At 30.4% G+C, this 14,970-nt stretch overlaps 1 protein-coding gene across 6 annotated transcripts in view; it reads right to left on the bottom strand.

Annotated features, from left to right (window-relative positions):
* Positions 1-7,073: 7,073 nt before the first annotated feature.
* The window catches only part of ash1 (histone-lysine N-methyltransferase ash1), a 246,850-nt gene continuing 238,953 nt past the window's right edge, over positions 7,074-14,970 (bottom strand). For all 6 annotated transcript variants that reach the window (XM_074121973.1, XM_074121975.1, XM_074121974.1 and 3 more), the window contains 13 exons: positions 14,838-14,936; positions 14,132-14,352; positions 13,395-13,612; positions 12,651-12,837; positions 12,074-12,486; positions 11,834-11,980; positions 11,463-11,748; positions 10,440-10,778; positions 10,105-10,365; positions 9,874-10,018; positions 8,764-9,106; positions 8,120-8,320; positions 7,074-7,735 (listed from right to left, as the gene is read on the bottom strand). In XM_074121973.1, coding sequence (XP_073978074.1) covers positions 7,595-7,735; positions 8,120-8,320; positions 8,764-9,106; positions 9,874-10,018; positions 10,105-10,365; positions 10,440-10,778; positions 11,463-11,748; positions 11,834-11,980; positions 12,074-12,486; positions 12,651-12,837; positions 13,395-13,612; positions 14,132-14,352; positions 14,838-14,936 — 3,001 coding nt within the window. In that variant the 3' untranslated portion in view covers positions 7,074-7,594. The remainder of the gene's footprint in view (positions 7,736-8,119; positions 8,321-8,763; positions 9,107-9,873; positions 10,019-10,104; positions 10,366-10,439; positions 10,779-11,462; positions 11,749-11,833; positions 11,981-12,073; positions 12,487-12,650; positions 12,838-13,394; positions 13,613-14,131; positions 14,353-14,837; positions 14,937-14,970) is intronic.

Below are 14,970 nucleotides of genomic sequence, written 5' to 3'. Positions count from 1 at the left end.
TCGGCCAGTTTTACCTAAACCAGTACATCTTGCTATTTCCTTTGGAATTTTTGTTTATCATCTATATATTCTTTGTGTTGCATTTGTCTACATATTCAGTAGGAAAATAAAGTTATGATTAGTATTTTTATCATAATAGAATAGATAATTTTGGCATTAAGGCGTAAGTAGTTAAATAAATACTTCGGCTACATTAGTTTATGAAGAATAGTAAGAATAAATATAGCATAATTACAATACATACTTTGCTGTTGTTATCTGAAACTATTTATTTAAAAATGCATTATATTAAAGTTAGGTGCTTATTCCAAATAATATTTTGATCTCTAAATGGTAAAAATTTGCATTAGAGTTTATTAAAATTCTATATTGTTCAATTAAATATACATATATTAGGGGTCGATGAGTTGTCCTATAAACTTGCAAAAGTACATTCCATGCTATCTAGCGGCAATTTGTTAAACTATAATCCTTTTGTAGTTTTTGCAAGCGCCACTAGATGGCTTTTCACTTGAGCTTTTTGGCTCTTCAAGTTCAACCTATTGTAAATCTATAGTAACTTCTGTTCTGCAATTTTATTTTATTAGTTCCAGTTTTCGAAATCGGGCAGTATTCAAATTGAAGCTTAAAGATAGTGTATTACGTTCAAGTCATTAGGTTTCATAGTAAAATAAAGATAAAAATTAATATTTTGGTTTAGGGCATAATATAATTTTTAAATGTTTTATGGTATACATTATATTGGCGGTTTCAGAGAACATGTCTCAACTTTATTGTATCATTTTAGTGTCTAAATTGCATTGGGTAAGGTTTTAGTATTCAAATAAAAACCTATTTATTTATCAGTGAGTATAAGATGGTTTTATTATGGTGCTTAATTTTTTCTTGAACCAGTTCCCTTTGCTAGCTCTAAGTTACAATGGTTATTGCAGCACGCTCACTCGCGAAAGCGTTTAATAGGATAAGTAAGGAAAGAAGATGTTTTAGAAGCACTGGAATACAAAGGAATTGTCGTGAGCACTATCTTGGCTATTGATCCTAATTAAGAGGAATAGTAACGTTGATAGGATATATATCAAGAAAAACAATTTTGTTTGCAGGGTTGTAGCTTGAGCCTCCTTGTCTTTTTAATTCTTATAGGCAAAGTAATTAGAGCTTCCAAGCCCCAAATTCGCAGCTTCCATATAGTCTACAATATAACCCAGTCAAGTACTCCCTTCTGGCAACTGCGGGTGACTAATATGCTAATAATTAAGTTATCATAAACTATTAATAATTAAGACCTCAACCATGATTGGTGTATAATGAGAACGGAGATGAGAAAGGAATGATGCCGCATTGAATTATGTGGGTGATTAGCAGAGGAGAAGAAAAGGTGGGCTAGGTCAAGAAGTTCAAGTTCCTAGGAGCGCAAGTAAGTGGTCTGAGAATCTATCATTTACCTCTATTTAATATTTTATCTTTTATATCAAGAGAAAAAAATGGTCAAAGTTGGGTGTTTTTGAACGTTACGCTTTTTCGTGCACTTTTTTGACGATCAACCCTTATACAACTGTCCTACCGGACAGTTTTAATTAGCCCTTTATGAATGAGAAATAGTTCCCTATATTGCACGAAAGAGAAAATCAAATTATTTTAAATGCGATCATTCTAAAAAACCCATTTTAATAAAAACCAGTTTCAGAATTAGTACCCACTAATTGAGAATAAGTACTTAATTAATTAATAAATGAAAACATATCACAACTAGTTGGGCTATCTTGAATTCCTCTTACTTTGTGTCAAAGGGATCGTAAAGGATATTTAAATAATTAAAACAGAAGTAATAAAATTAACATATATATATTTCCTCAATCAACATTATGTTATGTGATGCTACAGATTTTTTTTGTAGAGAGTATCATTTAGGTAATTTTTGTGTCACAAATAATAAATTAATACATCGTCTACCAATAATAGTAACTAATAAAATACACACTATTTTACTCCTTTAATCTTTTTTGAACTCCATTTTATTAAATTGACAATTCAATTATAAAATTCTACAAAGAATAAGAAAATGTAGATTGAAAAATAAACTATGCACATTTTACGATATTACCTAAAAATAAAAATGAATTTTATGATTTCCAGGGGATAAATGGGTATTAAAGACTGGAAAATTAGTCTATTGATAAAAAGAAAAATTTTAAGTAATATAATCTTGGATTTTAATAAATGATTACAGTAGATCAAAATAGCAACCTTATTTAAAAATGATTTACCGTTTGAAAATTCTCTTCTTTTGAATGTTTGTAGCGCATGAAAATTTATTATTTTTTATTGGGATTTACTTTTTATTAATTATTAATGGTGTACGATAGAATATATATATATTCTATACATATAGTTAGCATAAGTTTTATAAGTTCACCACCTTTTTCTTGAATATCGTCATGAGATTGAGAAACATAATTGGGGTAAAAAAATTCTGGTATTACTGTTCAAATTTTTGTTTTTAAAATTCGAGCCTACTACTTCGTTTAAATTAAAATTAGTCCTGATATTTGTTTTGGATTTTAGAATTATTGAATATATAAATTTATTAGTGCAATATTTTGTAAATTCTTTATCAAAAAAAGTAGGGTTCCGTTGAAGATGGTATATTGTAAATTAAGGGTAAGTCATTCGAATTTATGTTGTTTCAATTGTAGACCCGTTTGAGATATGTAAGATAAAATTAAATTTGTGCTCGTATTCAAGGAGGAAAAAAAATGAAGAACCAAGTAAAAGAAAGGGGTAGCATAAAAGTATGCCAATCTACGTGGCTCAGAACACATTTATTTCAAAATATTGTAATCAAATGTGAGTAATTATTCTCTTTTGGCGAGTTTTTTCACTACGGACTAGGTCATCTTCAGGGATTTGGAACATATTATGACTGAAATTGGCATTATTCTTTCCTTCCTACTGGATTAATAAATCTGTCAAACAAATATCAAAAACCATGAGCAAAACTCGTTTGCTTATTATAGAATCAATAATCAGAGATTCTCTCAAAATTTTATGCATTAAAAAAGTTGTAAGAAACAACTTTCAACTTTTTTTTAAAGGCAACTCCGCCTTGAAAAAGCTGTAAACTTTGATCAAGGAATAAATTAATTGATTTATTATTTTTCATTCAACTATTATAAGCACGGGGCATACTTAGAATCACTGCTGATTAAAAATTTGAGAAGGGAAAAAAGAGCGCTATTCCTCAATGTCTAGACAGGATGGCGATTTGAGGAATTTAATAGGTTACGTGGGTAGTTGGGGATGTAGGACTGGCCACTAGTTATTCTCTTGGCCGACTATAGGAGCAGCAATGTTTACTGTCACACGCAATCGCAGCTACTGCAATGTCTCTGCAGAATAGCTCTATTTTTTTTAGTTTAGCGTACCCATAGCTCAACACTACAACGGTAACTTTACTTGCAAACACATTTCAATTGGAATTAAATCAATAAATTTGTTTAACATTGAATTGTTGGGACTTTGAATAAAAGCTAGTGTTTGTCTTTAGGCATACTTGAGTATGCTAATGGAAAAGCCAAATGACTTTTGAGGTACTTTTGGGCATAAAAACATTCCATTTCCCACAACACCAGTAAACAAAGATAACGGTTGGAACCTCTGATGTCTTCCAGATCAGCGCCGGAGAGTATGATATTGCATTCTTTTTATTTGACATATCTACAGATAACAATGGCATTTAAAGAATAAATTAACATAAAAAAAAAAAAAAACGAAGTACAAAGGTTGCAACAAGAAATAAAATTTAATTGTAGGGATAAATATTTTAGTGGTTTTACAGTTTGAATAATTTTCTTACTCTCTTTACAAGAAAAAACTGTTGACCCTATAAAAATTTCAGTATAACTTAGTTCGTTTAGGAATGCGTGTGTGAAAGAAAACCAGTATCAATATAAAAATAATTAAGATTCAATAACAGGAGTTGTGAAGACCTCATTAAATTAATGTAAAACATTAACTGAAATTTAAAAAAAAAAAAATACAACATAAGATGCCTTTCCTTGAAAAAGGGAGAAATATTACTAAACAAATTTAAATTATTCTGCAGAAAAAAAAATCCAATATTGTAAATTTCATGTTTGCTGCTTTAGTAACTAATAAGTCTAAATTTGTAGACTTATTCATAAATAAAATTAATAAACAGGAAAAATTTGTCTTAACATTTATTTACTTTACTTCGTTTATTAAATAAAATTCTGGCACATAAAAAGTCTACTTACAGATTTTAGGAAATTAAAAATAATTATTAACTTACTTTTATTTATGATTAAGCAAAACTAAATATTTGTCGGTGCTGATTTTATAAAATGCAAGTGAAATTTGAAAAGCATTGTGTTTTTTGTTTTAGTGTCAATTAATTTTGTGATTTTTTAAAAATAAAATTAAGAAAAATAAATAAAACAATATTCAATTTACATTGTGATTTTTTTCTTTAACGTTTATAATCCTTCATCACAAAAAAGGAAGTACCTAAATGACTAGCATTTTTATTTCAGAGAAGCGAATTCTTATGTTACAGAAAACAATGAGTTCAATTACTATTAATACCTTAAGAAAAAAAAATCCGTAAAACGAAAAATCTTCCTTTTCAAACGAAACTGCACTTATCTATTATACGCTCACTGGTCTGCACTTTCAAAATTCAAAAAGCCACTGAAGGTACCCTAAGTATAAAACAGATCTCTAAATTACATCAAGCTTGTTAGCAACAAAAACTCCATCACACTCGTTGATTTTTGAAATTTGTTTCAGAAGCCCAATCAATCATGTACTATTGATTACAGATCGAAATTTCACTTTACCTTTGATTTGAGAAATATATAAAAAAAAAATACTAAGATTAAACAAACACTATTTCATGTTTATTTTAGTTTTAGAGAACTACTTTAATTTTCATTTATTAAAGTATTTATTAAAAAAAATTGCATTTTAAGCATTTCATTTTTAAAAATAATTTAACATGCAAATTTAACATTTTTTTTTCTTCTTAATTCTTTGTACTTACTATTTTTTACACAGAATAGCTCAAGTTTACATGATTAGCATTTTTGCACAAAGACTAAATAAATATCAAATCGAAAAATGTTTTCTAATATTAAAAAAAAGTGATATTTTTTGTTTAGAACTAGAGGTTTTTTTTTTCTTCATGAATGGTACTGATTGATAATTTTTATTTTTCTTCTTTAGACTTGTTAGCCGAAGGCAGATTTTTTCTACAAGTCTAACGCAAACGAGGAGTTCAGTAACATTTTAACGATCTGCAAAAATAAATTCTCGAGAATATCTTAGAACATTCTAGGCACAACCTTCTTTCCTTTAAACTTTCAATTTCATCTACTCGGAACTATTACTCTGAATGACTTTCAGTAAATTGAAAATCTGATGTAATAAAAAAACTAACCAGGTACGATCAAAATCGTAGTATACGATAGAATCGAATAAGAGCAATTTGTCAAATATTCCATTTGAGTCACTAGTTAAGTAGGTTTTCTTTTGGCAAATATTATTTCAATAAGGGAAAAATAATCAAACTAAAGAATATGTCAGATATGTAGACTTAGCAAAAATCAAACTAAAGGATATATGAGAGAGGTAGATTTAGAGACAACTTTCAAAATACCCTGCATCAGATACCTTAAATGATTTAAGGAATTTTTATATTTCAACTTCCAAAAATTTGTCATAAAACAATTAATTCACCTAATCCACTCTATTCATCCTGTGTTACTCTATTCATTGAATAACATCTGCGTAATGGATGTTAAAAGACTGAAAATGTGGCATGTGGTCTTCTCAGATGGACGATATTGCTGATTTTCACATGCCAGCAAATACAGTGTGAGCCAGACTCACTGAATAGAGGTCAATTTCTGTACGCCAAACTCAGTAATTACCTCTGATGTTGGATGAACGTCCGGCAACGGTCAGGGATACAAAAAACATGCATGCTACAACGGATAAAATCAGAAGGGTTGTTAAAAGATGTTTCCAAACGATATTTCGCTACAACATGGAACATGGAAAGCTCATCAAATTTACGTTTAATACTTGACAGCTTTACAACCGAAATGAAAAGAAAAAAGAAAACAAAACAAAAAAGGAAGTAAAATTTTGACTTATAAAATCTACATTCACATCTTCTTAATTTTTTCCTCCGTAATATTGTTGAGAAAAACTGCAAATCTTATAAACTTGTGCCAACTGATCCATCAAATATTTGCTGTTTTTAATTTTTTTGTTATATAAAGTTTTTTATGAACATTTCATATTTGTATAAACGAAGATTCTCACTTTGAAACGGGGCGTACCCAGTTGTTTATGAATTAATTTGCATTTCTTATTTTATTCCAGAGACAGAAAAAACTAAGGCATAACTTATAGTATCTAACTATGGTTATATAAATCAATTTGAAAATAGAGAACTTGTATGAAAATATTTATGTACAAAACTATAACAATTAGGTTTATAATTATTTTTGTTGTTTATTTTAAGAAATAACCACAAACGTATTAAGTATTCTTAACAATGTACAATTAGAAAACAAGATTTTTTTAAAAAAATTTATAATTATTATTTATTTATTAGAAATATAAATATTTGCACTATTTACAAAATATTTTAATATTAATCATTAATAATTAAAAAAGTTTGCTTTTAGGGGGAAGACACCAAAAGCTGAGATTATTAGTTTTTATCGAATATTTCCATTTGCAATTATCTACAATGAAAAGCGTGCGATAACAGAAAGTAATTAAAACAGCTAACAATAAGCTCGAAAGATGAAATATTTTCTCAAAATATTTACAGAGATATACAGATAAAAAGAAATAGGACGATGCAACATAAAAAAAGTCCACTGTCATAAATAGCCTTAAAAAACTAAAACAGTACAAATGAATAAAATAACAATATACAAGCCTCTCACTATATTTTATAGACTACTTAAGAGAGTTCCCAGTTCTAGGGCAACCCAACAAGAAAGAAAACTAACGTCATCATCTGATAGATACATCAGATGTTATTACATTTATTTTTTTTTGTTATTCCTTAAATTTAAGTAATATATATTAATATTTGTACCAAAAAATATCTTTATTTTTGTAAACAATTTTATAATACACAAAATCTAACTTTAATAATGTTATATACAAAGATTCTAAATATACAAAATAAATAAAGATATAAACATTTTTTTTTTCAGTTTGTGTGCATATTATATGTTACAATACTTTCATTTTATCATAAACAAGTTTGAAAACTGGGATTTTTGAATTAACCTTTTTTTTTCTTTTTACATTACTTTATAAAAATAATCCATTTGACCTCTGGATAATGTCCATTCACTTTTTGTTTTTCCTTAAAGAGGTTGGATTAATTTCTCTAACTACTATGGTAACAAACACAAATTCTTCTCTCTGACAGCAATTTTTTTGCTGACGTTATTTTCTTTAAAAATATCTTTGATGAAGGGATCTAAAATTACATTTTAAATAAATCCATCTTCTTTCTATATTTCAACGATCAGGACAAAAGCCATTCTCATGATGCTAAAAGTGGTGGTTTCTTACGTTGTCTTCTACCCGGTTCTAGTAGAAATGATAAATCTAATGGCTGCTTTGATGGAAGTTTGCTAAGAAGCTTCAATAAGATTCTGTTTAGCCTTGCTTTCTGTCTAGTCCTCTGAAAAAATAATTATTTATATTTGAATTAAGTTTACAAGACAACCAAATGGTTTTTCTTTCTTTAGACAGATCAAGTAAACAAATTAAACCAAATTTGTAAACAAAGAAAAGAGATGAAGAGATGACAATTAATATATAATTTTGAAATACTACACACAATTACTCGTTTATAAGAATCTGATTGCAGGAACTTTTATTCATTCAGACAAAAAAAAAATCTGTTAGTCGATACTAGGCACCACGGTATTCACCATTCTCCCTTGTAGAAAAAGGTCAAGCCCAGACAGAGGATGAGAAAGAGGTGGTTTTGGTTTTGGTTTTAAAAGGATATCCATTAGTTTTAATCAAATAGCAATACCTTTCAATCGCTACAAAGAATTACCTTGTCAATGATAGGAATTTGTGAGATTTGTAGACTATTTGCTGTTGGTGCTGTTTGTTTCTGTGCAGCGGCGCTGGAGGTGGAAGCGGTAGTTGTATTCTCCTCGGCATGATGAGCACTACGTCCACCACGACCTCGGCTCACACTATTGTTATTGTTGTTGTTGTTATTAGTGCTTACAGGTTTTGTCATCCCGTGAGGCTGTGAAATTTTCAGATATTAAATATTACTTCCCCGAGAACATTGAAGAATTTTTCAAAGTTAAATTACCCATTTAAATGAAATAATAAACGGAAAATTTAAAATATATACATGTAAACAAGTATATTGAAAGTATTGTTCATTGTTTTTGGTAAATCATTCATTAATACACAAGGAAAAAAGAACACTGCCAGTTTCAGTCATTATTTTTATTTTTGCGAAGCTTTCGACCTAGGCGGTAGCTCAAAATTTTAACAAAATGTTAAAACGTAGGACTCTGATTACAACAAATTTCTACCACTGTTGGGTCTAAAAAAATGGATCGTATCATATTTGTATAAAAACAAAAAAAATACACAATGGTTATAAGAACATAACACTACCATTATTTAAAATATAACAACCAAAGAAAATTGTGTTTTCTTGGTCACAAAAATACTTACCGCATAAGTCCTTAACGGCTTAAGGCGTTGATCATACAATTCAAAAGCATAAGATTTAGTTGAGACATTTGAATGTTTTGGCCGTGGTATTTTTGCAAACATTCTTGCAGCTTTATCTACACGATACTCGCAGACATATATATGTTCAGGATTAGCACCTAATGGTCTACCTTTACAGTATGTATTTAAGTCAAGCACATAACATAATCCCATCACTAATTCCACAGGTACTACTTCATAAAGTGGTACACGCATCAATTCGTTTGGAAAGAATTTACGTGTGGGTTCGTGGAATGTTTCATGTGGTCGTAAGTAATGATGTCCAAATGCAAATCGGTCACCCCTAAAAAAAAAAAAATTTTTCATTAAAATGGAAGGGCGAAAATATATTAAACGGCTTTTTAAAGTTTAATAATCTGTACAATAATTGACAATCAACATAGAAGCAAAAGAATTAAATGGAATGAGCATATTGACAATATGCTTACTAAGATATTGTTGAGCTCTAAACATCGAATTATCTAAAGTAGAAACCCTTTACAATAACAACAATCAATGATTTTTACAACCTTCGAATTTGAGCCTGAATATTCGATTTTGCACTGAGTTCTTCGTCTCAAAGAATTTACTTTCTTGTACATTTTGCCAACAAGATGCAAGTGTTCACATGTGATTCATTAAATATTAACAGAGGAAATTACTCTTAACATATGCGGGCATGTACGGGTTTCATATAATTATGATATATTTTCGATTTAAAGGGAAGACGTTCATGAGAGCGAAGATGCCGGCAGTGTGTGACCGAAGAGAAGATACCCCATCTTTTACCAAGAAAATTACAGAAACTATCAGTAAGCAGAGTAATTCCACTCTAGAATATTTATTCTTAACTGATTTAAAATAAAAGTGAATATATCTGAAGTATAATTTTTCCTTTAAAAATTCAAGTTTTGACCTTGAGGAATCACTTATCGATTAGAGCTAAAGCTGATCTCCATAGAATTTAGTATCCGCTTTTATGTCTAATTGAAAAATAATTAGACCAGAACTAAATAAAAAATTATATCTATTCAATTTGTACTACTTTCAAAGCCAATTCGGTTTTCTTACTTTTCATCCTTCCAAAGCCTTTCAATTTTGAAAATATCACAATCAGTGTACTTCCAATTTTTTATAGTTTTATATGTGTGTTTAGCTTTAGGTATGGTTTTGCTTTCTTCATTTACAATATCTCGTAATACATATACTGTGTCTCCTGAAAAAAAAAAAAAAAAAAAAAAAATACAATATAATCACTGAAACATAAGAATGCTTAAAGCGAAGAAATAAACTGCAATTTACCTTGCTTCAGGAGCATTTCACCTCTTAAGAGTGTTATATAATTGACTTGGCCAGGTTTTGTAGGATCTGGATCTTCCTGAGAAGGAATCTCTAGATCCATGTCCCTAGGGTGGCAACGTTCGCACAAATATTGCTCAGCAGAAGGATTTGCTCGAACACAATAGCAATGTTGCCAAACAAGACACCTTTCACATTGGATCATCAATCCCTCATCACGGAATAATCCACAAATACAACGTATAACATCTTCTTCTTCTCCGCCTATACGAGCACAAATCAGAAATTCAACCCTGTTATGAATTCTAATTTAAAAACAATCTTAATTATTATCAAACCTGGATCTTCTTGATGAGGGATAAATGAAGCTGGAGGTGGAGCACCAAGAGTTTTTTCTAATTTCGGTAAACAGTCTATCTTGGCCAAATTATATATTTTACGAAGACGAGTTGCAGCTATGCCCAAATCTGTGGTCCGACCATGCCATCTAACGTTATTCTTAAATAGCCGCGTCATATCATTATCAAATGGTTCAACAGTTTTATAGACTCCAGTTATAATGTTCTGTTCTATTGTTGTGAGGTCTATTGGATTCTGTACGCGTTGATAATAGAGTGGGTATTTCCGCTTTGATGGAAGCGTTACAAACGCTGAAGACAATAATTCACCTTCCTCATCTGGAAAATGTAAGATTTATTAATCAAATTACAGTTTCTAACTTAATAAAAGGTAAGTTTACAGATTAAATATAAATTGCATGTTAAAGGATAGCCTACATCCTATTCACTTCAATTTTCTTAGAGGAAATGAAGAAACCATTTTCATACAAATCAGAAGAAGTTTTTGGCAAAATGATCTTGCAACTGACTTTTGTCCTATCAATCTCTATTGATTCAGAGATATCAAAACGGAATGTGAAATTTGAAATACATTTCTTACGAGCTATGCTGACATGCACAGTATACGAATTTCTGAAGTTTTAAATAAAATGAGAGAAACCATTATTTTTCTTCGCTCAGTCACATCTATGGGCTTGAAAAATTAGGGAGTTAATTTTTGTTGATCATAAAATTAACTGAGAACGAAGGGTATCAAATAATTTGTTGTCCTTATTGCAACTACTTATTAAACATTTCTGGTACTAAAAATAAAAATATAACCTACAATGCTTAATTTAAATCCCTAAAACTACTCTTATTGAATACTTCTGAGTACTTGATTACTGAAAAGCAACCAATTAAAGAGAAGGAATGAAATAGAAACAAAACATCATTTTAATCAATCTTGCCGTGGATACTTTGCAATTTTAGAGTTCCTTAAATTTTAGGGAACTATTTTTCGGTTTTATGAAATAAAATTACCTTTAGCAGTTGAAACCACGGAGTACAATTCTTTAAGGATACAGGCCAACTTGGCCGTTTTTGTCATCTCAGGATTATCTTCAGCCTGCGCCAATCTTCTTGTTCTAATGTTACGCGGACATGAAAGTGCATTGAGTTGGGTAAGAAATACGGCTCCTCCATTGGCATTGAGAGAATTGGTTCCACTTCCTGAATTACCATTCCCACTGCCTGATGGTCCACCATCGTTTCCAGCATTATTACTTCCTCTAACTGCTTGTTTTAATTTCTCTCGAACTACTTTCACCTAAGTAAGTGAAACAATTGCTCTGTTAATAAACGTCATTAAAATTATAGTACCGCAGCAAACAAACCAGATATTATTTGTTTACCTTTTCTAAATTTCTTATCAGGAAGCACTTGTGAGCAAGTACAAATGCTTTATGCTGAGGTGAGAGCAGTTTTACCTGCGCAAGATTCGTCAATCTCATAGCAACTGTCGCCAAAGCATTACGATCATGATTTTCCTTTGGTGTTGACTAAAATCAGAAAAAAAAGTTTACTCCTAAACAGTACAACAGCCTTTATCAACTGAGTCGAACTCAATAATATTTAAAAATTTCCTGGCATACCTTAGAATCTTTAGCGATTAAATTCTTAGTTGAATTTTGAGGAACATTCGCAGTATTTAATTTTTCTTCAGATTTTGTGGGTTTTCGTCGACAACAATTTCTCGGTTTTCTAGGTCGTCCAACAACTAGCCCAGGAGGTTTTTCATCTGGGTGTGTCGTGGGTAACGCTGTGCTACTCCCTTGTAATGAGACTACTCTTTGAGATTTACCACCGATGACACCACGACATTTAGATGAACCACATTTGCATTGTTGTCCTTCCGTTGGATTGAACAGAGAGAAATTATAATCATAGGTGAGTTCTTCTTCTGCTTCAATATCACGTAAAGCAAACAATGCCATACGAAATAAACCATTCACACACCACTTTTGCATTTCACAATTTGGTTCACAAGAATGATTTACAAAACGGCCTGAAAACAATCCAAATTTTTGTAAACAAGATCTTCATAATTCAAATAAAAAATAGTGAGATTCTGGTTTCAAAGTTTCGTTAAGATTGAAGTCAAAATTTAACGCTTGATTTTGAAATCATTAAAAACAAAATTTTTGAAACAAATATCATAAAATAAATTACCATCTCCGCCCATCCTATGCCCATCGATAACAAGTCCACCATCTAAGTTAAGACAATAATGATGCGTATCATTTTGATATCGTGATTGCATTCTTGATTTGAATTCTCTATCACTCACTACTTCTCCAACATATTCCAATATAAATTTATCTTTTTCGATTTTCTGCCTTGTTTTAACTCCCCAACCCTAGAATGATTAATATGTGATTTTTTTAAATAACAATTTATGATTTATACAAGACTTAATAAAGAATTATATAATTTAATATAAAATTAACCAAGTTATAATTGGTTTAACACAGTAGGGAAATACCAAGCAAACGGAAAGGATAAGCTTAAGTATTACTGGAATTACCGAGAGGTAATGCAAGTAGAAGGAAGTAGGAGATAATGGATGGAAATAGCCAGAAAAAGGAAACTAATGTAATAATAAACAAGATATGTTGTGGCTTTCAAATTTAAAGTAAATCAAATATTTGCAGAAAACATTGCAGGGTCTGTAGCTAATGAAATCAGTTGAGTATATGTACGGTAACAAGGTAACGATAAAAATATTTGATCGAAATTGTTAATTTCACTAAAAAACACAAGTATTCGGATATTAGAAAAGGAAGTAGAACGAAGATAAATTAGAAAACTGAAAGATAGGAATTGCAACGATTCCTCATAAAATGTGCTGGGATAAGTCGGGAACTAGAACTTTTTCAAAAATAAAATCACATTCACTAATAAAACAGTAATTACCTTGTCTTTAGTCATAAATTTCAAAAGGTCTGGTGCCCATTCATGTCGCTGTATTTTCTGATTGGAACATTTATCTCCACAGGGACAGGACTGAGGAGAACATTCTGTCAATATCATGCGGTTAATGCAATCTTCACCACATCCAATATCATCAGTAGGCCGACAGTTACATGCTTGCGCTTCATAATTCAATGTAGGTTTTACATCATAGTACACATCTGCAGAAAAAGTAATACATTATCTATTTAAACAACCAGAAATATTAAATAAACATTAGGTCGCTTCCTTTGGAGGTTACTGACATTCTGTATCAGCAAAAGTAAAGTTCCTTGAACTCTGAGGCAATTACTTCACCACTTAGTTAATAGAAGTCTAATTTGTTTAATTTCGAAATCATAAATAGTTGTGGAAATATATGAGTAAGTGTGTACGAACATAACTAATGAAACGTTTACTTGCGAAGGTCCTCATGAAGACCTCATTCAGATAAAAAGTATCTACATTAATATACAAAGTGTAAAATCAATAATTTTACAAGATTTATTTTATCCAGAGCTTACTTCTAGGTAATAACCTTCTCTATTCTGACCAATTTGGACTTTCATCTATCATTAGAAATATGTAGATTGATTTATCAGATAGAAATAGAGATAGAGATATCAGATATTTTGTTCAATAAAAATTGCCTGTTTACAAACAATTTCAGAGTAGAAGAAAACATAGTGATAAAAACTAACTTGTCTTAATTTTTTTATAATGCCAGGAAGGTACAGCTTCTCGCCCAGGAAGTTGATTATTGATATGTAGCCACCACAGATCGTAAGGCAATTGGAACGGCAATCTTCGTTGCCTTACCCATTTACTGCAATATGCTGGCGGAGGAAGAAGACCGTCGGCAAAATCAGCCGGAGTATAGATGGATTTACTTTTGTAACTTTCTGTTGATGGTTTCCTGGGACTGAAATCAAACGTTTTGCATTAATTTCAAGGGTAATAATTGTATATTTATATTACATAAATAAATTAAAATAAAATTATAATATAAAAAGAAGGAATGGATTGGCTCTGCAGTTAGCGTATAACTGGATTCCAACATAGAGAGAGATCCCGGTTTCAAAGCTCCGGGCGCTAAAGATCTCAGATGTTGCCTTATATTTAAAAATAATGGAAGAAAAATCAGTGTCAATTTCAGTCACAATTTTTGAAATAATTTTTGCCAAGCTTTCGACCTAGACTAAATTAATTTACATTAAATCGGTTACTGTAAAATACGTTCCACAGCCCTGAAGACGACTTAGTCCCTAGGTAGAAAGCCTAACAAAAAAAAAAAAAAACTGCAATTAGTATAAAAACTTTTCTTCCTTTTGGATCAATGATTCAGTCACCAAAAACTACGAACATCATTTTAAGAAAATTATTATTATTATCATAAAAACTACTTACACATCTTCTTTGAAATAATCAGAGAAAAGACCAGCAGGTAAGTATTTTTTACGCCATCTTGGTGCACTCTTTCTCCTCAACTTTATGGAATCAGCATCGCTAAAAATGGATTTTTTTTTTTCACAATTAAATT

The sequence above is a fragment of the Rhodnius prolixus genome, unplaced genomic scaffold, assembly GCF_049639745.1.
Source record: "Rhodnius prolixus isolate KJV_2025 unplaced genomic scaffold, Rpr scaffold_8, whole genome shotgun sequence".
Lineage (NCBI taxonomy): Eukaryota > Metazoa > Arthropoda > Insecta > Hemiptera > Reduviidae > Rhodnius > Rhodnius prolixus.
Note: the sequence above shows the minus strand (reverse complement) of the source record. Positions and strands in the feature narration are given on the sequence as shown.